General features: G+C 31.1%; 2 protein-coding genes across 5 annotated transcripts; one reads left to right on the top strand and one right to left on the bottom strand.

The window, feature by feature from the left end:
* Positions 1–196: 196 nt before the first annotated feature.
* Positions 197–4287, bottom strand: LOC132705661 (uncharacterized). Of its 2 annotated transcripts, XM_060676429.1 has the most exons (7): positions 4052–4287; positions 1738–1827; positions 1489–1664; positions 1286–1403; positions 1018–1218; positions 691–927; positions 197–639 (listed from the first exon to the last, which is right to left on the bottom strand). In XM_060676429.1, the coding sequence occupies exons 4-7, from the start codon at positions 1381–1383 to the stop codon at positions 216–218; spliced, it is 960 nt and encodes a 319-aa protein (XP_060532412.1). In that variant the 5' UTR covers positions 1384–1403; positions 1489–1664; positions 1738–1827; positions 4052–4287; the 3' UTR covers positions 197–215. The 2 variants fall into 2 exon arrangements, with proteins under 2 accessions (XP_060532412.1, XP_060532403.1); XM_060676420.1 differs by lacking the exon at positions 1489–1664 and having other exon boundaries at positions 4052–4285.
* Positions 3239–18704, top strand: LOC132705646 (uncharacterized). Of its 3 annotated transcripts, none has more exons than XM_060676392.1 (6): positions 3244–3657; positions 5995–6299; positions 7483–7609; positions 7953–8159; positions 13065–13301; positions 15399–18704. In XM_060676392.1, the coding sequence occupies exons 2-6, from the start codon at positions 6221–6223 to the stop codon at positions 15835–15837; spliced, it is 1089 nt and encodes a 362-aa protein (XP_060532375.1). In that variant the 5' UTR covers positions 3244–3657; positions 5995–6220; the 3' UTR covers positions 15838–18704. The 3 variants fall into 3 exon arrangements, with proteins under 3 accessions (XP_060532391.1, XP_060532375.1, XP_060532382.1); XM_060676399.1 differs by lacking the exon at positions 3244–3657 and adding an exon at positions 5831–5955 and having other exon boundaries at positions 6022–6299; XM_060676408.1 differs by lacking the exon at positions 7953–8159 and having other exon boundaries at positions 3239–3657.
* Positions 18705–23173: the final 4469 nt, after the last annotated feature.

Here is a 23173-nt window from a genome sequence, read left to right as displayed (position 1 = left end):
TTTTAGTCTTGTTGCCCAATATTTTTACATCGATTAGAAAATGTTTATCGAAAAATAGTTATAGACACTATCAATTTCATTTTATTAAGTATCCGTGAATACCAAAGTCTAATAGGTAGACTTTCTTAATGCATTCTCCCTATAGAATTTTATTCCCCATCTATCTCAGTAAAAATGGACGCAATTAAATATCTAAATGTTTATTAATTTCTTAGTTACTCGGCTAGAACTCTGACGTGCGAATTGACATAACCGAATTTATAATAAGCCAGAAAAGGACATACCCTCATTAACCAGAGTTCTAAATACCTGACAAAATTAAAATACAACCTAAAAACTTTCCATTTTAAAGATAACATGACTATTTTAAAAGACAACATGGTAATCCTTTCTAAGGTGGTTAATTTGTTACTTCGATTTTGAATATCACCAGAGTCGTTTTCTAGAAGCAGCTGCAGTGTTACCATGACAACGTTAAAATTTAAAAGAGGACTCATGCACCATAATCCGTGTGTAAGATGTTCTGACATTTTAAGGAAGTCTTTGTCCTGTTTGCCCACATGAGGAACGAAAACTTTTTGAATAAGTTTCTCACATATTTGTCTGGTTTCCTCCACAGAATTTCTGCAGATATTAAATCTAAACGAAAATTCGTTATCATATCGGATGTGATTTTCCAATTCTTCTCACCTATTCTCAATACCTAGAACATAACCCACAACTCTCCATAGATGTACGAAACCTTTCCATTCTTCATCGGTGATATGTCCAATACCAAACCAGTTACTTCTCGTTAGTTGATAGCCCATAAACCCAAACTGAGTTAACGCCATGTCCATTTGACTAATCTTACCCAAACCTCCCTTAGAACACCTTTTGCTTGCTGAATTGTGCATAGATTTCACTTCTTTAATTGATTTCCAAGATCTGTTGAGAGCCAAAAACAAAAAGAGAGGAATTATGGTTTACGAAATTGTTGTCCCCAACTTAAAAATTCCCATGTACTTGATCGCTTACTTTGATCCCGGCATGAAACTATGGTCATACCAAATGTTCATATGAAAAATAGTTCCCATATATCTCCTGTAGGCTGCTAAATCACTCCCTGACATTCTCGTATGCACCAAAACTCGCAATATTGAAGGAAGAATTGACAACAAACCAAAAAATTTTGCGGAGAATATGCCGAATATGTTATCATGGTATAACGCCTGACCCCTTAAACAAAATTAAGGAATGCCTGCGCGATGCAGTGAACATATAATATAATTCAGCTTATATTTACTTCCTGAATAATGTTTCGTCGTAAAAATCTGGCAGTTCCTTTGAACTAAAACTTTCCTCAGAGTCGTCGCATGGAATATCAGCCCCATAAGAAATCATATTATCAATAAAGTCCTCAACTAAAACATTATACAAATTAACACTGGTTGCGGCCAGCACAATAATTTGAATTTTGCAGTTACGATGGCAAATAATATTACTTACAACTCTTCTGGATTCCGCCTGCGTCGATTGTTGATGAATCAAACTTCCTGTTGAAATTGAAACAGTTTCAATTAAGTTCTGAAGAACCAAACAGGATAATTTGTGAAACTTCAGCAAGTCTAATTTATCAACACCGTATGAGGAATCCAGAAGATGTGCACTAGTATTACAGTAGTCTGTGGAAGTTTGTTTGAAAAAAAAGCAAATGATACTTTCAATTCTACAAACACACTTAGACCATTTCCTCACCCTTGTTCTTAACTTGGCCGTTATTTCTATTTTTTGGTTCTTCGACGCACATTTTAGAATTTTCTCTGGTTATGTCATCAATTCTGTAATCTGCAAATTTAATTTGTTAATACTATAATTACAACAAACAAACTCAAATTTTTTTTATTTAAATTTCGTTCCAGCTAGTTCTTGAAGTATATAATTTAATGAGAATTGTGATAACTAATTGGCAATGACGATGTTCTATAAACGGCAATAGTTTGGAATAAGGGACTACTATTTATTTATTTATTTATTGTTCGGCTTTACTTAGATTAACATAGATCTTATAACGCAAATCAGAGGTCCAAATCCAGACTCTTGACCCATTCCGTTGCGACGAAAGCAAGAATAATAAAATCGATCATCTCTCCTGAATATAATCTATTTCCACAGGTATCTTCCCCCATTTCTGTTGGCAGTTTTCCAAATCTGTCTCGGTAAGCCAAAACCAGCAGGCACTTTCCGGGCTGTGATGTCGTCCAGTGATACAGACCGCTCCCATATTCACCTTTGTTTGAATCAGTCACTCTCGCTGAATTCTATTGCAGTCCTGACTGGTGGTCTTCGGGATTTAAGTCGAACTGACCTTACGTTCTCAATTTCTTCATCAATTGGTTAAGTACGGGAAAGCAGTACGTCGGGTAGTTCAGTTGAGTATCAAGTTTAAGGACATGGTCGCTATTTATCCACACAAGGGTAGCACACTTGGCGGCACTCTACACGAGACCTAGGGCTGTTGCTGCACACAACTCCAGGACAATATATATATATATATATATATATATATATATATATATATATATATATATATATATATATATATATATATATATATATATATATATATATATATATATATATATATATATATATATATATATATATATATATATATATATATATATATATATATATATATATATATATATATATATATATATATATATATATATATATATATATATATATATATATATATATATATATATATATATATATATATATATATATATATATATATATATATATATATATATATATATATATATATGTGTGTGTGTGTGTGTGTATGTGTGTGTCAGCGCATACCAATTTATGATAATTAATTGGTAACGGAAAGCAACAGAGTGTTATTAACAATTAATCATAATTAATAGCATTAAAGAGAAGGTAGATTTATAACAATATTGCTTGAATTGAATTAAATAAAGTAAAGCTTTAGTTACATCGATTTTGGTGTTTTGTGTCCACTTAAGGTTAACCATGAAAGTATTTTTGTGATTATTAGCGATTATATAAATAAGGCTGACAGATTTATTTTATTTTGATATATCAAAACCAACCTTTCAAATTTAAAATATACCTAAAATGTTAATTTTTGACGGATTTTTTTGCTGATTAATTTGCATAAATTGGTCAATTTTAAACAAAACTTAGGCGTTATATTAATGATATAAAGTATAAAAAATATATAAAATATAAAACGTCGTTATCTAATCCATATGACATTAATTATCCTGCCACTATCGTGTGGAGTTTTGAATATATTTTAGCACCACTTTTAAATGATTATTAAAAATTGTTAGATCAATTTCCAAGGGAAATAACACTTCATATAATACTTGAGTAATTATGTTATCTTAAAAAATGCAGTTATATTTATTTAACACGCAAAAATAGAAAAAATAACTATCGATTTAATGCGATTCCATTGTGTCCTTTATCGATAGTGTTTGTTTTAACTGGAATACTGTGCAAAATTCAATTGCGTAAATACTTTTATTATTTATCTCAGAAACGTGAGAAGCATAGGTGTAATCAAGGCCTTCCAAATTTAACGAAATCAGTTCCATTGTTAATTCCTTTATTATTGGAACTTCGAGGTTGTTAAAATTAGTAAGTAGTTAGCAAAAACGCAATAAAAAATAAAGGTCGCGTTTTCTTGATTTTTCAAGAAATAAAATTTTCGGAAATGTCTGGGGTTATAAGTTTACGATAGATTATGTTTTTCCGAAATTATCATAAAAATTGAATACAATTAAAAAAAGTAATTACTCTTGAAATGAAGCTCGTCTGTGATTTTAAGTTACCATGACTTTAATAGTGACATTGACGAGTTAAGACTTCAATGCTGAATAAATTTTGAAATTAGTTTTTTTTTCGACTCAATAATTTGGGAGAAGATATTTATATTTGTTTACATAAATTAAAATTTGCCAACAAACTTAATTTTGTTAAGGCTCGAATTAGGAAAATTGAATAGAAGATCATCTACTTGCTTAATACTTACTCCTTCGTCCGGTAGCTAAACAATTCCACACTTTGCAATAAAATTATCACTTCAATCACTAACCACTAAGCTAAATTATATAGGCTGTGAACTGTTTAGTTTATCGTTTTATACAATTATCAGAGATCGAGAAATATTGTGAAGTGCGTATTATAACGGCAACGACTTTCTATTCCGACGATGTCGGCAGCCGAAGAATCCACATAAATGTCGATTCCCCCATTCCATCGTGAAAGTTCATGACTTACGTCTTCAATACGTTCACCGAAACTTGTTATAAGGATTACCAGCAATCAGTCTGGCAAACAAAGACTTTAACATTGCTATATTAATGCACAACAAAAATCATGCATATATGCATTTTATTTTATTTAATTTCGATTAGTTCAATTTTGATACTCAATCATAAACATCATTTTATACCTCCTGGTTGATTAAATGGACGAGGCAATATTTAAGGAAGTATTGTGTGGCCATTTTCTGACAAACACGTTCTTCTATAAACATAAACAGCTTATTGCTTTTGAGATGATTATTTTAAAATTTAGCGGCTCTGTTTATTGTTTCTCCTTTTACCATGAAGATATTCAAAACAATTCAATTGTTTAATCTCCAAATATTCATCCAATGTCGCAAAATTATTCAGGTTACACTTTATGTCTATAATACCCTTATACGTATATGGTAATAAAGGAAATAGGTTCTCATAAGTATTAGTCAATTTAAAATTTACAATATTGATTTAAGTTAATCCTAACGGTAATGTAAAACAATATTTCGATGGTTCTCCAGCTAACAATAAAATGTTCGTAAAGATGTGGATTTTAGAAAAATATTCCCGGATGGCCAAATACAAATGCAAAAATTCTCTAAACACATCAATCAGTTTATTTTGTTAATATTTGACAAAATTCTGTATATATCCCGATAATGTAATAATAATAATAATGTTTTGTATTTAGTCCACTCCATCGTAAAGAAGGTCTACATTAACAAAAAACAAACAATAACTTATATTATACAAATCATTACATAAAATACATATAGGTTATTAAAAACCAAATAACTTCGCCAATAAAAAACTCGTCAATAGAGTAAAAGCACTAAAAAAAAAAGTTCTATATAATTTCATATGTCGGTAAGTGTAATCAATTTGTTATTATTGTTGTTTGGAAATATGGAACACTAAATGTTTTATTGACCTTATGTCGTGACCGTGAACTTCCCATCGTCGCAGAAGAGAGTGTTTTTGTTTCCCAAAAATTGCAACAGTATTTTTAAACATTAAAATAACTAACTTTTATAATCTGATATTGAAAAGTTCCGGTCTCACATTTTGCACGATTGTAAATGAACTGGTCGCCTTCAGAAATTGCAAAATAGACCCCGGTCCGTCAACCTTACATTTATCACTAATTTACGCTAATTAAGAAAAACACAAAAATAATCCAAACGAAAACAAACCCATAATTGGAACAAATATAACTGATCCACGAGCATAAGGTGGCCAAAACGTATCATAACAAAGAATCGGTGCTATTTTTATATGTAGCTTGCTCATTGTTAGCCGTTCATAAACAATGATCGTACGAGGACGTTATTAAGAAAATAATAATTAAATAACATTTCTACTTTATTAGAAGTACAAATTAAAATATAGGTGGTAGAGTGATTCAAATCTCTGATTGAGTTAGGTCATAAATAATTGCCTTATTAATAAACGGTGCCCTGCTAGCTTACTTTCGATGTTATGAACAATCAAATTGTATAAATTTGCCATTGTTTGAGCTGTCTATTTGTAGTGGTCAACTTATATTCCCAATGAATGTAATTATTCTTAACTAGTCAGTCAAGGGCCACGAGGTGCATTGTAGCTTATTATGTTTTTTTTTTACGACAAATTGGTAAGCTGACATTTTACAATTGCTAAAATTTCTTATAAGGCAATTAGAATTTCTGCCTGGGTGCAGATAATTTTCAACTGTAACCGGTATTAACGGAAGAGAAGAAAAAAGAAAGCGAAAGAATTCGACCGCATAGCAGCATTCTACTTCTGCTTGGATGTTAATCGTCGTGATAATGGAAGCGGAGTGTCAATATTCGACGAGGATGTTGAACAGGACCGTGATCCAATACCATTTACTCTGTTTACCTAATTCGACGTTTTGAATGTTGTCGTGTGTGCGAGATGAGTTAGATTCTGAACAATTTCGGACAACCATGAACGAAAATAAAAGAAATGCTAAAGGTAATTTTTAATTAAATGGACTTTTTTTTTTTTAATATACATTAGCTGTAAGAATTTGCCCTGATGAAATATTAAAACGTTTCTGAGGTTTTCAAAAAGTTGTTGCTTCTCGTTTGTTTTTATTATACTACTATTTTTTGTTAATTTGTTATTTGTGACATTCAACATTCTAGCTTTTCTTTTGATACTTATTTAGCTTTGAAACGGATCTAAACAAAAAGTGCGTAAAGAAATATTAAAAATAAACAAATTTTCGAGTCATCATTTTTATTTTCATTTCATTATTTATGAAAGTTTTTTTATCAAACTGCGAGTTGCAATAAATTATAGACATCGTTTAAAAAAGTACCAAATAGAAGAGCTTATTTTATTGTTTCTTCCTTTTTAAACTTTAATGACAGTATTGAAACTTTAGTTTTTGAATATAGATCAAGTTACAAACAATTCTAAGAAAAATGACAACGCCGGTAGGTAACTCTTTAATATGTTATATTGTGTTACAAGGTCGCGATATTTTATGCAATACGCTGCTGCCAATCCGTCACGTGATCCCTTTACACCACAGATGCTGTTAAAATTACCTAATTCTTAAAAACTTTGCCAGCAGAAATCAAGATAATGTTGGTATACCGGCGAATTTTATACTTATATTTTAAATTACGATTAACGATGTAGTCTGGTCAAATAAGACGAATAACGGTATGCCTACTTTTGACAAAGGTTATTTTTAAAATAAGCAAATTCTGCATATAATTAAAACTAAATTTAATTTTAAAAGAAAAATTACAAATTCATACGGTGGAGCATGTTCTAAAAACATACCCATTTGAAATTGATTCATTTTAACACTTTTATAAAATGATACACAACAATATATATATATATATATATATATATATATATATATATATATATATATATATATATATATATATATATATATATATTTGCTTTTTAATTTTTGCTTTATAATTAATTGACAATTAGTTTGTTTGACTATTACACCAGCGCAAAAGGTTACTTTGAAACTGCTTTCATAGGAACACAACATTTTCTATAACATAAAAGATATGGCGCTATTTTAGAAATGCAGTTTTCCAAAAAACCTTATCTAACCTAAAATTTGGCCCACTCTGTACAGAATGACGCAAAAAAAAAACAATTAAAACTTTTTCGATTTCAGAATTTTCTGCTGAAGAATTTGTCGACAATTTGCTTACGAAAGGATCATGCTTACCTTGCGATGAAACATCGAAAACTTTTACCAGACAAAATATACCAAATTTCTACGATGAAAATTTATACCAGAGGTAAGAATACCGTTTATTTAAAGGTTTTTATGAGTGAAGTATAAACGTGGTAACTATCTAAAATTTGTTGGGAATATAAAAATATTTGCTGAAACTTGAACCAACTGCTAAAATTATATCTTATATTTTACTGCGAGATAAAATTATTTTAAAACTTCTGGTTGCGCTTGTTGACATCGATTTCCACAAATGAAATTGCATAGATATTTTCTATTCAATATTTAAAATAGTTTAAAAACTCGTTATTTATCTAATTATCTAAATTTGTTTCCTAAATAGAATGATTTTTAACATACTAAAAATATGATAAATTAATTAAATCAATGAAGTTGTTTACTTACAGAGGTCAGCGGTTTTTTTACAAGCATATATTTGGAATGTTTTTGGGAAAACTTCTTGGACTAATGGCTATAATTTCGATAAAATCTACTCTCGGCATACTGATGCTAACAAATAATTCTAGCACGCAATTTCTATCCTACAAAAGATATGTTTCAACTATATTTCACATGTTGATTTGGTATAAAGAAGACTTGCACCCAAATTCTAGGTGAGTGCTAATGTAAATACTACGTTAAATTGAAAAGTTCATAACTTCTCTCAGGTACTGTAGTTAAACATAGGTAATACAAGAAACACACGAAATTTACATTATTATTTGTCAAAATATAAATGTAATATAAAAAACTGGTGACATGCTTCGTTGTTCAAATCAAAAACAAACTATACATATAAACAACTATGCAATACTCCTTGCCAGGATTCTTGCATAGTTGCATAGTGTGTTGTAGCGAAACATAAACCCGCTTTTTAAATTATATTTATATTTTGACCAATGATACACTTTTATTTATTTTCCCAAAGACTTTTATTAAAAAAAATCTTTATTTGGAAAATAATAATACGTGAACCGTTTACACCTATGTTGTACGGAGCTAAGTGACCGTTAAAATGACTGCAGACTATTCTAATGCGATGCTTTTTATATTCTTATTTCTAAATGGCCATATAATTCCTCCCTCCTTAAGTCTGAGAGAATGGAGTACATTTCTCGAGGGTTTTTAATTGTATACCCATTTGTACATTTCTATTTTTATTTTTATAACATTTATAAAATACTATTATGATTAGTATGACAATAAGTACAATAATTATTAAAATGTTAAATACAGACGTTTTCAAAGGATGAACCGTTAGATGATTTACAACTTTTAGTTCATCATGTATAGTTTCTAGATTTATTTCTTTTAATTTTAAGGATTCAATTTTTTTGAACTAGGTCCTTATTAATATTAATTGAAGGTAATTTTAATGTTAAATTAATTGTATCATTTTTCTGTGGACTGAAATATTCCCTTTTTATATTAGCCATGCAGTGTTGGGGTATTTTTAACGAAGGTTGATTTATTATTTCAATTGATTAGGACAGGAGAAGGAAACCTTTTCTTCTAAATATGGAATAACGATAAGGATAGAGTTATCTTGTAGTTGAGTAGTCGAAGTATTGTTATAGTAGATAGGTGTGATTGGACCATGATCATTTTTAAGATTTATAGAATTAATTACACAGGGTTCGTCTTTATTAAGTTGGGGTTTTGAACATAAGGAGATTTCTTCTAGCTTTACACATTTTTGCCCTGTATTAAAAAAGTCGTTCGGGTTTATTAGAACATAGGCATTTTTAAGGATAACTATCTGATTATTTATAGGAATTGGGTATACATAGTAGAGTATATAAGGTAAATTTGAAATTACTGGTAATGTGGAATATGATTAATTCATTCTTTATAATTACATCTGAAAAGTTACATGCGTCTTTTAATATCCTTTGGATGTCTCTGATTTTTAAATATTGTTCTGATAAATTTTGGTTTTAATTTATTAGATATTTTCTGTGGAGTGCCAAGTAATTGATTGGTTTCTTCGGGAACTTCGGGATCATCCTCTCGTTCCTTATTTAATTTCGATAATATGTTTTCATTTAATTCATTAAATACTTGTGCTAATTCATATACGTAATCTGTTTGGAGTTGATTAAGGTTTTTCTCAAAATTAAGTTGATAGTTCAAATTTGCTTTTATTATTTGAGAAGTATTTGATTAAATTTCGACAGATTTCAATTGAATTTTCGTTTAATGGATATGTAGCAGCGAATTTCGAGAAGTTATTATAGTTAGATATTTTTGACCTGAAAGTGAATAGATTTCTATATAGATATGCTCGAATGGTTTAGATCCTACAGGGGTTGATTTATATATTACTTTATAAGGGTGTCTCTCATATTTAGACTTTTGGCAGGTTTCACAAGTATTAACAAAATTAATTATATTTCTTTCCATACTAGGCCAATAATATATTGTTTTATATTTTTAATATTTTCCGTTATTCCTCTATGCGATGTTATAGTCATATGATATCGTTCTATAATTTCTCTTTGTTCTTGTCCGTTGGGTACGTCCCGAAGTAATGTATTCGATATTACAAGATTATATGAATTGTTTTTAAAACTTTCTTGAAAAATTCTAATTATTAGTTCCAATTCCTTATATAAAAAATGTAAGCAATATATATCAGGTGACAAATCATTCTTTATTAGATGCCATTATTAAAGATGAATATCCTTTTCTTATTCTCGAAAATCCTTTCAGTTGCCACATAGGGTTTACTTTTATTAGTCCAATTAAATATTACTTGATTTTTATATGTATTTACGCTTTTATTAACATAGGGTGCTCCTAAAATTGGATTTTCTCGTGACGTATGTGTTGTTTCGATTTCGGAAGAATCTCGATCCGGAGTTGACTTTATTTTAATTTGTGATGAGCTTTCTTCTAGAGATTCTTTAGAGGTTATTGGGACAGCATTGTTTAATTTTATAGTTCCAGACGGTTTAATTTGGATCTTAGATATAATATGTATTTTCGATTTTTCCTTAATCTGTTCAATTTCTCTTGTTTCTAATTTATTTTCAAAATTATTTCAATTTCAGTATTTTTAAATAGATGTTCCAGCATAGATTTTACCTTATCCCCATTTAGTTTATCTAGTCCGCATCCGAGTCTGGGTATAGCTAATTTTGTTATATTATTTTCTTGAATATTTTCTCGCATTTGAAGTAAATATTTCCATCTGTTCGTTTATCGTTTGATTTCTTTTTTGTCACTTAATAGTAAATATTTTCATCTTCTTTTTCGTCATGCCATACAGGTATTTCGCCTATTTTGGTTTTTTGGCCTAGTAAATATTTTTGATTTTTATATTTATATTTAAAAACTACTGCTATGCCTTTATTCATTTCAAAGTCTTCAGCTACACAATGTGCTAAAGGTTGTTCGAACAGATTTCCTTTAATTTCCTTAACCTTCTTGAATTCTTTTATTTCTTGCCAGTTTTGGTTCCATTTTTTAAATTCTAATCTAATGTCTTCTACGTTAATTCTTTTGGGTGGTTCAAAGAGTGGAATAGCTTCCTGGGAGACAAAGGAATGTTTTATTCGTTCACGCCAAAGATATTGATCTGGTCTTGGATCGGGTCGTATGGGGTCGAGTGGGTAGATTTTCGATAGGGTGAGTATCTATAGCGTGTATGTCCATTGGGCGTCGAGATAGAGCATCTGCATTCAGGTTTTGTTTTCCTTTTTTATAGGCGATGAAATATTCATATTCCTGAAATTTTAATCTCCAGCGGACTTATTTTGAATTTGGTTCTTTTATAGAAAAGAGCCATTACAGAGGTTTGTGATCAGTTACGATCAGAAATTTACGTCCAAAAAGATACGGGCGGAAATATTTGACAACCCAAACGATCGCTAACGATTCTTTTTCAATCGTAGAAGCGTTCTGCTTGCGTATGCATCAGTAGTGATTACAAAAGGCCTTGTAAAGTCAGTCATTCATAAGAATAATTTCACAAGTGTTGAATGACTCAACAAATGGTTTATCGTGAATAATTTTTGCGTTTTTCTTTAAACATTGACTCATTGGCTTGGTTATCTTTGTGAAATCTCTAATGAATTTCCGGTAATAGCCTACTAATCCAAGAAAGGATTAAATTTCTTTCGTAGATCAAAGAATTTTAAAGTTTCTTATAGCAGCTATTTTTTTTAGATTAGGTTTTATACCATCTGGAGTTTTAACATGTCCTAAGAATTCATCAGTTTTTTGAAGGAATTCCGATTTATCAAGCTGAATTTTCATGTTAAAGGAGTTAAGTAGTTCGAAAACTTGTTTAAGGGCGTTTAAATGTTCCTATAATGATGTTGAAAAGATAATTATATCGTCCATGTAGACTAGACAGATTTTTCCTTGTAATCCGTGTAAGACATTATCCATTGCCCATTGCCCATGCGTACATACTCATAATGACGATGTTCTACATTAAATGCTGTTTTAGTCAGGGTGCATCTCTATTTGATGAAATCCACTAGCTAGATCAAGTGTTGTAAAATATTGAAATCGTCCGAGTTTATCCAAAATACCTGAAATATTAGGAAGAGCATACCAATTGTTTTTTCGTTAAGCTTCCTATAGTCAATGACAAGTCGCCATTGTTTTTCTCCAGAGGCGTCCATCTTTTTAGGAACTATCCAAACAGGAGAACTCCATGGAGAGTTCGATGGTTGTATAATTTTGTCATTTAACATTTGTGAGATCTGTTTATTAGTTTCTTCTTTATGTACAAATGGATATCTATAACTTTTAGTATATATTGAAATTTCGTCGGTGGTTTTGATAACATGTTTAACAGTATTTGAAAAGGTAAGTTTATCTCCGGGTTTATATAAAATATTATTAAATTTTTGAATTAGTAATTTTGTTCGTTCTTCCGAATTTAGATGTTCGTGCCTAATTAGAGATTTTAAGTCAACATTTTCTTGATTACGTGTTATTTTTTTTATCATTTTGGATGTCTAAATTATATAATTCAAAATTATCTGCTTCGAAGGGTTCCAGAGGTAAATGAGCATCTATCGTATATGTAAATATAAACGTTTTATATGAATAATTTAAGATATCGATAAAATCCATCCCTTCTTTTATTTTTAATAAAGTTGGTTGAATTTCTATATTTTCATTTTTAAAATAAGGCATTAGCTAGGAACTGTGTTCTGGAAGGTTAGTTTGCATTTTTACTTTTTGAATTGTTCGTGGGGGAATTTCTATTTTATATCCATTAAAATCCATAACATACGTAGTCAAAAATGGCCATATAATTCTACTGTAGATTTCGTGTTATTCTCGTATTTTAACGGTCATGTCAGTGAATGTTTTCATGTTATTTTGCAAAAAATGAGCAAAAAAAAAACTAATGGTCGTAAAAAAAGTATAATATGCAACACGTTTGGTAGACTTTTTAAGTCAGTCGTATGCCACACGTGTTGCACAATGTACTATTGTTATGATAATTTTTTTAAGCTAAAGCTACAGCTACAATTTGATTTTTTAATTTATTTTAGGTTGTGCAAATCATTATTCAAAGTGAAAAAAATGCATAACGTAGCAAGCAAAAAAGCGCAGATTGCTTTGCATTACAGGATAAGTCAAAAAGACATGGCAGTGACCCAGTTCGGTTTTATGGGATTTTTGTTAAGCAGACCAAACTTAATAGGAGTGCATAGTACGTCAAATGAAGATATCAAAGGTGTTGTCCACCTATGGAGAGTTGTGGGATATATTTTAGGAATCGACGACGAGTTAGTATAGCCCTGTTGCTTGTTTTAACAACAAAGGAAAGATCTCACTCACTGTGATTTAATTCAAAATTAACATAAATAAGTCAAATACAGGAATATCATTTTAAACATATAAGGTCTGATAAATTAGTGAGTCCTAATTATCTTCGCAATAATTAATTCTACCACAATAGGTTTAAATTTAAGGAAAAACTAACTGCAAAACTATGTTAGTAAAAAAAAATTCTTTAAAGTAAAAACAACAAACATGTCACCTTTTGAAGATTTTAGAACACAAAGAATAACAAGTAGTGATCCCTATCTTTACTGTTTGACAAAAGCAAAAGGTGAAAGAGGTTCAAATAAAATTAATTTTTTTAATGAAAGTGAAATAATAAATTCTATTCGCTAAATGAAAATGTTTAAAATTTTATGTTTAAATTTCAATTAAGATTTTTCCCAAATATATAGGCAAGCATCTCGATATAGTGGGCCTTTAATGAGAATATATCCCAACCTTTCAATTTCAAATATGTAGCACACTGCATACTTTTGAAGTTGTGTAGCTGATATACTGTGGTGTATTAATGTATTGTTATAAATGACAAGTACTATATAAAAACGATAACTTCACTTGTATAGTTTTGGTTAGTCCTTTCAAAAATAAAAATAAAAATCTGATATTTAGATAGAATGTTCTGTATATTATCATATCTCTTGAATGTGTACTGGTGTTGATCCGGGTATTTATCCTTTGTTTGTTTGACCCCAGAGTGGCATCTTCCGAGGCTGCGCGTCCATGTCAGTTGTACCAATCCGCACTTAAACTCTTGAATATTTATAGTTTTGCAGATGACACACACTTTCACATCTACATCGGCAAAAACTTGGACAAACTTAAACGTGTAGAGGATCGATGAACGATAAACTGATGTTGAAAAATACTAAGATACAATTTCTTCCTTTTACATATTATTGGAATACTTTTTTGCACTTCGAAACTAACAAAAACCCGAAAAAATTTTGAAATTCTAAAGACTGACTTTGCAAAATATTTATGAAGTTTTGGAAAGCTATTTCGAAAAGTTTGTCTAAATTAAAATATTTTTTTATCTAATTGGTAGCTTTAAAAATTAAATTACAACTCTTCGCACGGAACCTATTAAATTACAAGATTTTTTCATCTTAAAAATCATTTAAGTGTTAAACATCTCCAATACATTTATTGCTCTCTATTTCTTTAGCCAATAAATAATTACCGAATTAGAGTGGCGGGGAGTAAGAAATTTTTATTTGGAAGAAATAAATGTCTTAGCTAAATGGGTACTAAAATTAATATTTAATTAAAATCTATTATACCTGTCGCACACTCTGTAATAAGAAACCAAGATATTGCACACCGCTAACTTTATCTTAATATTGTACTGTTATTTATCAACAAGAAAAAATTGAAAAAGTTTGTCAAAAAAATAGTTGTGTAGTGGTCCCAATTTGTAACGAAATCGACTATGTCTATTATCTCGATTGCGACTAGTGTAAAATCAATTTCCGATTGTGTTCTAGATTATGCAATAAGTAAAAACAAGCATTATTTTCTAACTATTAATATTAATTTTTCAAAGAAACTTCCACAGGCTACTGTAATACTTTTTGCAAAACTTCTGAATTCCTCCTGCTTGACTTAACAGTTTTAGTCAAGCTCTGAAGAAGCCAACGGGATGATTGGCGAAACGTTGGCAAGTTCGACTCAGCAAAAACCGACGCAGGAAGAATCCAGAAGTTTTGTAAAAAGTATAACTATTAATATTGATATTCATTTGATGAATGAAGATAATTTACCAGCTATTAACTATTTCTGTACATCCCCATTTTCGTTTGAAATCGATTTACTTGATGGAAAGTCAATTCATGTCACTGTGAAACTTTCAACGCAGATGACTGCCAAGACAATTGTGACAAAATAATCCAATTTTCACCAGATAATTGACAATATCTACTAATATTGATAACACTAATATTGACCAGTGGTTTTTAATATTAAACCAGAAATTAGTATCTTTATATAAAGATCGCGAAAATTTCATGTTTTTTATTTCATTCCTTATAACTTCGTTTCAGGTTTAACATATGCAGAGAATCGGTGGAAGAAACTAGAGCAATCTGTAATGAAGTAATCAAACGAATCGTGATTCCAGAAGTAAGACTGCACAATAAGGATGCGACGCAATTGACTGCTAACTTTATTAACGGGATGTGGGCGATGAATCCATTCCTCGATGGAACGACGTTTATGTTTTATATGAACTTAGTACTGCACAACGACAACTCCAAAATTTCGATAAAAAATTCAGAATTTTCGAAATTGAACACAACAGCAAAGTTTAAGTTAAGACTGATATGTTACGTTATAGACTTAATGAAATATTCTTTAGTTCGAATTTTCGTAAACTGGATCCAGTTGCACGCTCTATATATGACGAAGAAGTTTCCCTATTTAGCCTACTACAAGTTTGGACTGTCAAACATGCACATACCCATATTAACAGATGAGCTTTAGCAATGGTCAAATTAAAACATTTTTTCTAATTTATTATAAATTCAATAAATTAACAACAAGAGCTAGAATTTCTTGATGGTTATGGATTCCGCAAACCAAAAGGATGGTACCAACTAACCAGCTACTAAATAAAAGAGTCCCAATTTATCATCCTACACAGAAACACAGTTCAACTTTTTCAATTATCACCATTAGCCCTGTCGCCACTTATCGTTTGTTCGGAAAGTACCAGTAAATTTTAAATTCACATAACTCTTGTGATACAGCAGAAAGCCATTTTTTGTTATTCAAGTCTTGCAGTATACGGTTTTTTTTCAATGGTTTTTCCATCAGAAATTCATGCATGGCTATCCCTTTGTCTAGTTTATTCACTGAAAAGCTCCATTTCTTTGCTTGAATTGTAATTCTGTAATTCAGTAATTGTATTTCTTAATGGTAGGTACTTCATATATTTCAATCTGGTCCTATAATAATTTCAAAAATATTAAATATATCTACAAAAATATCAATTAAGATTTCATATTTAAATAAATGAAAGTGTATGCTGAAATACGGCACTAGATTCGAATAGTTTAATTTGGGCAATTATTATTTTTAGAATAGTAATAGTACCTAGTGAAAACAAATTACTTATAATTCTGTTAAATTTTGGTCCATTAGAGTTATCTCATTAGTATATTTATTAGGAAAATAAATTAATCCCAGGATTATTTTGCCATTGATTTTTTGTTTGCAATACAATTTTCAAGAGACCAAAAGATTAGTGCCGATTTAGGCAATAGTTTATTATGCAAGAAGCTTAGTCAACGCCACTTTATGATTAGTAAACATGTTACATATCCCGAAAATCAATGATTTCTGGGTATAATTCAAAAACTACCCGTAGCTAAAATCTACCGAAAATATCCAATTGCTCACATATCGAAAACGTCCGAAGGACTCGAGACCATGAGTAACTAACGAAGTGACACTTTGAGCACTCTTGAATTAATGAAAATACACTAACTAGTACAAAAAATAATTTTTAACGGAAATATGAAGCAAAAAAAGTTACATCAAATTGTTTTCAACCCTTTTCAATAAGAAATTTTATCTTATTGACCACTAATCGACCCTTCTTGGGACATCAGAGAAGCAGAAGAACATATTTTGGTTTACACATTTCATTCCTTTGCGCCATTGCATCAATTTCTAGTCAAGTGTCATTTTCGTTTGTTATTGGAGTGTTATAGAGTTACAAAAATTCCATATGATTCATTTCAACAGTATACGCTCGTAATCATATGCCTACGATTATTTAATTTGGTTATTATTGATGTTGTTTTAACCTTAACCTTAAGTGGTTAATCCAAATTCATTTTACTTTGACCTATTCTTTGATAATTCTACTGTATTTTGGAACGATGCGTTTATTATTTCTCAATCAAAGATAAATATTATCTTCACTGCTGCTTGATTTGTGGATTGTGCCGTGTTGAGCAATGCAAAATATTGTCTCCAAATCGTGGATCTATAATATTTTTGAATGTCTTGAACATTTCAAAAATTTTGTTATATTAAAAAACGACCCACATTCGGACAACAGGCAATAAGGTATGTAGGTTATTATTTTTTAAACATATTTCGAAAAATTATGACACCAGCAAATGCCATAAAAATACGTCATTGCTAACGTAATGGTCATCTTTCCTCTGACTCTGGATAATACCTCTTTTCAAAGAAACTTCCCCAAACTACTGTAGTACTATCTACAAATATTCTGGAGTCCTGCGTCCGTTGTTGAAAAATTGAACTTGCTGACGTTTCGCCGTTCGTTGGCTTCTTCAGAGCTAAAATGTATTCAATTATTGGGAGTGATAAGTTGTTATTTATAATAATCTGTACAACGTAATTTTATTTAAATGTTGATTTAAGCATGCATATCCCATCAGATAATTGTGATATTACAACCATATTACATATTATTATTAGTAAATAAATAAATAATCGTTTATTGAATACTTATAAATACTAAAACGTATTTTTGAAGTCAGGAAGAGTACAAACAAGATAAATATATTACATATAAACAGTTAAAACAGTGCAACCAAAAAGTAAAACTTTGTATATATAGGTACACTCTAAGAATAATTAATTTATAAAATAACTTAGATCTACTGTACCTGATGTGTAACAAATGCGTTTATAGAATAGAAACAATGATCTTCAAAAAGCTTTTTTTAAAATGGTGTGAATTTTTTAATGTAAAGTCGTTTAACATCAATATTTTTGGATCGAAAAAGAGTGTTTGCAAAAATATTATACAAATCTAGATTAAGTTTATTTTTTTGTGTAGTACACAACCTCGATCTTAATGTTATGAGATTGTCAGTTGTTCGAGTCATGTAGCTGTGATATCCAGCATGAATCGGAAAGACAGACAAATTTCAGTGGATTTCAACTAAAGTTTGGAGAATAATACATGGAAAAAGTAAGTATTTTAAATTTTTTGAATGTTGGGCGGCAGTGGCTGGACGACGGAACACCCCCAAGAACCCGACCGCAGACTTCTGTAATCTAAAGGCTCTTTCGGCTTCCGTCGCGTTCCCCCACAATAGTAGCCCATATGATAAAAAACTATGAAACAGTGCAAAATAAACTATACGGAGAGTGCTTTGCGAGTGGACAGAAGACAATTTACAGTACAGGTAGTCTATATGAGGCGACCAGGTTAAAAACACATCTAGGTCTAGGAGTTTGACCGGTTCAGACTTTTTACTTCTTCTATTGGTATTGAAAATTAGAGTCTTTGTTTTATCGGAATTTAATTTAAGTTTATTTGCAGAGAACCACTGTTCAATCATGGAGAGTGTAGTGACAGCCTTCTTATTTAATTCAATCAATGATGTGTCATCCGCATAGAGTATACTGCAAGCAGCATTTGTTGCAAATACTACGTCATTTATGTATATTATAAACAAAAGTGGATCAAGGATGGAACCCTGAGGCACTCCATTAGTGATGTCCAACAGAGTAGATTCCCGATCATTCCAGACAACATATTGCTTTCTTCCAGTCAAATAAGATTTTAAAAGGGCTAGGGTATTTTCACGAAATCCGTAGAAATTCAAATTTAGAAAGAAGTATATTAGTATCCACGCAATCGAATGCCTTGCTGAGGTCGCACATCGTTACCGAAGTCGACAGGTACTCCTCAAACCCATCAACCACATGCTCAATAATTGTGTATAAGGCACGGATGGTGGACCCACCCGACCGAAAACCAAATTGGGAATATGTTAGTAATTTCAGTTAGTTTATCTTTTATTATAGATTCAAAATTTTTTCGAATGACAAGAATGATTGTTATGGGTCTGAAATTATCCAAGATATTTGTATCCAATTTTTTATGGTGTGGAAGAATTTTTGTCACATTTAATTCATCCGGAAAACACCCCTCTTCGATGCCATTGTTTATTAGTAATGTAATAATATTTACATTTAGACCATAATAATCAAGACAATGAGAGTTATTTAGTTTCAAAATCGCTTCCTTAACATCACTCTCCAAAACTGCTGACATAAAAAACGAGAAATTGGGTCTAGTTGGGAGATGTAGGTCATAGTATCTATTACTGAAGGTGTGATGGTTTTTATTATCTCCACTGACACAGAAGCAAAATAGATGTTGAACTCCAACGGAGCAATCGGTGATTGAATAGAGTTATTGTGCTTAGACCGTCTCTCCGAATTAACAATATTCCATCTCGTTTTAGATTTTTCATTTGAACTCAGATTTATGTCGTCATAAGTTTTCTTTTTCTCCACCTTTATAGTGTGACGACATTCTTTGTGGACCCGTTTGTAAACATGAAAGTCTTGGTTACTTTTTGAACTATAGTAATGTTTTTTAAGACAGAAAAGATGCTGGTGCATTTCTTTTAGGTTATCATCATTAATTGGCGAACGATGGATAGTTGAGTTAATAATGGGAAAGAAACTGTCGACAGCTCCCCTAAGTTGTTCAATAAACATAGAACAAAATTGTACGCCACTTTGTTCGTTACTGACAAGTTTGGGCCACTCAATATGCTCCAGGTTGTTGCCGAACGCAGTTATACGTTTTATATTTATTAACTTTCTTTTAATTTTATCATGATTACGAAAAATTACCGTCGAATTAACTTTTATTAATTGTCCCAAATGATCTGACAAAACGGGATCACAAACTATGACATTTATCCGGTCACTATCTCCAAACAGGAATCTGCTGAGTTAGACTTCCTGGTAGGTTCTTTTACAAAAATCTGAGCCAAACGAAATGAATATATTTTTTAACTCCTCTGATTGATAGGTTTTCTGTGCTAAGTCTACGTTGAAATCGCCAACAACAATTAAGTTATCATAACGTTTATGGTGGAAACTTTTACCTGAAGTAGAAGATCTGTAAAGAGCAAGCAAAACAGTCTTATTATCAATAATTTTCGCTGCATAAAATTCTGCATGACTTTGAACAGCAATATTGAATAAAAGTAAAACTTTTGAACACGGGATTTAAATAAGAGTTTATTAATACGCTTTAATGAAAACACAATTCAACAGAAAAGTGTAAAATTCCTCGGAGTTTGTGTAGCCTCGAGACTCTCCTGGTTCGAACAGGTGGACCACATTCTCAGAAAACTTTCTGTTTACTGCCATGTCATATGGAGGCTCCGCCATCAGGTTTCTTTCCCCTTATTAAAAATATACTATTTTTCGTATGTCTGTTCGTGTCTCAACTACGCCTTGGCTTGTTGGGGAGGTTCCCCAAGTGCGGAGCAAGTCTTTAGGATGCAGAAACGCATTTTACGGACTACACTGTTTAAGCCCTGGAATTTTTCATGTCGGAACCTATTTCCACAACACTCTTTATTGACACTTCCTAGTATGTACATACTAAATTGTGCCACGTATGTAAAAAGTAACTCTAATCTTTATATGCCCTCAAGAAACTCAGATATTCAGTACAGTTTAAGACCGAATCTTAACATAAAAATACCTACACATCGACTGTCTCTAACAGCAAATAGTCCTTTGTTTTGACTGTAAAAATTTATAATAAATTGTCTATCGAACTGAAGGAGATAACTAGTCAAACAAAATTCAAAAGCACTCTTAAAGACAAATTGCTACGCCTCGCCTATTACAATATTAAGGATTTTCATTGTTGTGATACCTTTTAATACGTATTCGTTGTTTGTTATTGTTTATGTATTTGTTATTTTTCCACCAGTATTACTTATTATTATTATTATTATTAATTTACTAATTATACTAAGATAATTTTATACTTTATTATACAACACTGGTAAATCAAGTCTTATGGAAATAAAGCTATCTTTATCAAATCCGCCGACATCTTGACCAACCCAAGCCCACCACCGTGCAGCCAATGCTCAGAGAGGCAAAAATTATTAATATTATTTAATCTTGCAAACAGTGAAACTTCATCAATGGAACGCTTGAATATTTATATGTAAAATACTGTAGAAATTATTAGTAGACATAGTATGGATTTCCGGGATTTTTCCCCAAGTGCTAAAACTGTTGATTTCCTTGGGTGGGACAAACCTCACTTGCACAGGATCCAAACTTCTGGGATGGAAAAAATCTGTTTATCCTTACTCCCACATTCCAAAGATTCGGATCAAGAATCTTACTCGGATCCACCTCCGGGATGGTAACTTTAAAAGAAGAATACTGTGTTGGAAATCTTGATGGTAGTTTATACACCGACGCATTGAAAGAAAGTTGATTCAAATAGACACTGAGAACATCCTCGGCCGTTTGAGGGTCAAGTTTGGTAATGTGATACTGATGGATTTTCTGGACAGCTTTTAATGAACAAGCTGGATTCTCCATTGCACCGATCAAGACATTTGTGGACCTTGTGGCTCTTGGCAATTTTGCAAACTACTTAGAAATATTCCCGTTAACGAGCAGTAAAGCATATGGTGCTCCCTAATATTAACAATACTTATCGTTATGCAAATAGCATATCTGAGCTCAAAAACTGGAAGAAGTAGATTTTTAAATTAACCAAACTCGTATGATAGGATGAGTTGAACTGAGGTGGCTTTTACTTGATGACAATCCATTTATCAAAATAAATAAGAACTAAAAGTTCAGATTTTCACGAAATTATATATTAAGACATGACAATTATCAAATGTGATAAAGACACGGTGTTGTCGAATCAATTGTCATGTCTTAATATATAATTTCGTGAAAATCTGAACTTTTAGTTCTTATTTATTTTGATGATAGGGTGAGCTTCAATTGCATCGCGAATGACCCAATCCCAAATGGGAAGCAGGTAGAAGCCCGTGTGGCGGTTTATAATATTGGGGTGTTCGATTATCTCGATAGGCTCACCAAAATTTTCCTTGCCTAGCAGAAGTAGCAGCCTAGTATTTTGGTGTTCTGGTGTCCTGTTTCGAGACGATGTTCAAAAACCGCCGATATAGTGATTTGTCAAAGTCTGACTGATCTCTGGTGTTCTTTTAGTTTAATTGGTATTTTTATAGATTTATATATAATTTACGTATTTATATAAGACCAAGACACTTGCATCTAGCTCTTTCATCTATCCAAGAAAAATTCGTGAGTCTATCGATATAAACAAACACCAAAACAATAGAAACTGCGACACAGGTTTCTACCAGTTGTCCATTTGGAATTCGGTCATCCGAGAAGCTATTTAAGCTCCCTCTACCATTCGACCCTCAACAGCAAGTATTTAAGGAGCGTGCAGAGCAATCATCAAATCAGTTTCAGACAGCGATCCGAAGCAGCATGCTTGGCGAACGGCACCCAGACCAAGTCAACACGCAGAAGTTCCGAAGATGTGTACCTATAACATTTGTCAAGATAAATGTCCTCATCCTGAGGAATGATTATTTTAATTTGATATGTCAAGATTAGTTGTCATTTGCGAAAAACAAGTTTCAATGTCATTTTACTAGTTAGAAATAATATGAAAATGGATAATAAATGTCCAAATGACAAAACCTTATACCTGCCCCCTATAATGAAAAGAAAACAATATAAACATTTTCTTCAAACATTAATATTGGAAAAATACACAGTTATAATGTTTGTTTACATATTTTTGCTATACATGCGATACAATAATGTGGACGAATCAATAAAACTTTTTTTGAAAGTGCATCACAAAAATAAGAATAAAAAAATTTTATTACTGTTTTTATTAGATCTGTAAGTCGAATGTTGTTGATTTTACCTTTTACATTAATTTAAAATTTAGTTTGCACTTAAAATACTGTATTAAAACAAGGCGAATTATTTTCACTTTGAA

The sequence above is a fragment of the Cylas formicarius genome, unplaced genomic scaffold (assembly GCF_029955315.1).
Source record: "Cylas formicarius isolate icCylForm1 unplaced genomic scaffold, icCylForm1.1 PGA_scaffold_10__41_contigs__length_53128322, whole genome shotgun sequence".
Classification (NCBI taxonomy): domain Eukaryota; kingdom Metazoa; phylum Arthropoda; class Insecta; order Coleoptera; family Brentidae; genus Cylas; species Cylas formicarius.
Note: the sequence above shows the minus strand (reverse complement) of the source record. Positions and strands in the feature narration are given on the sequence as shown.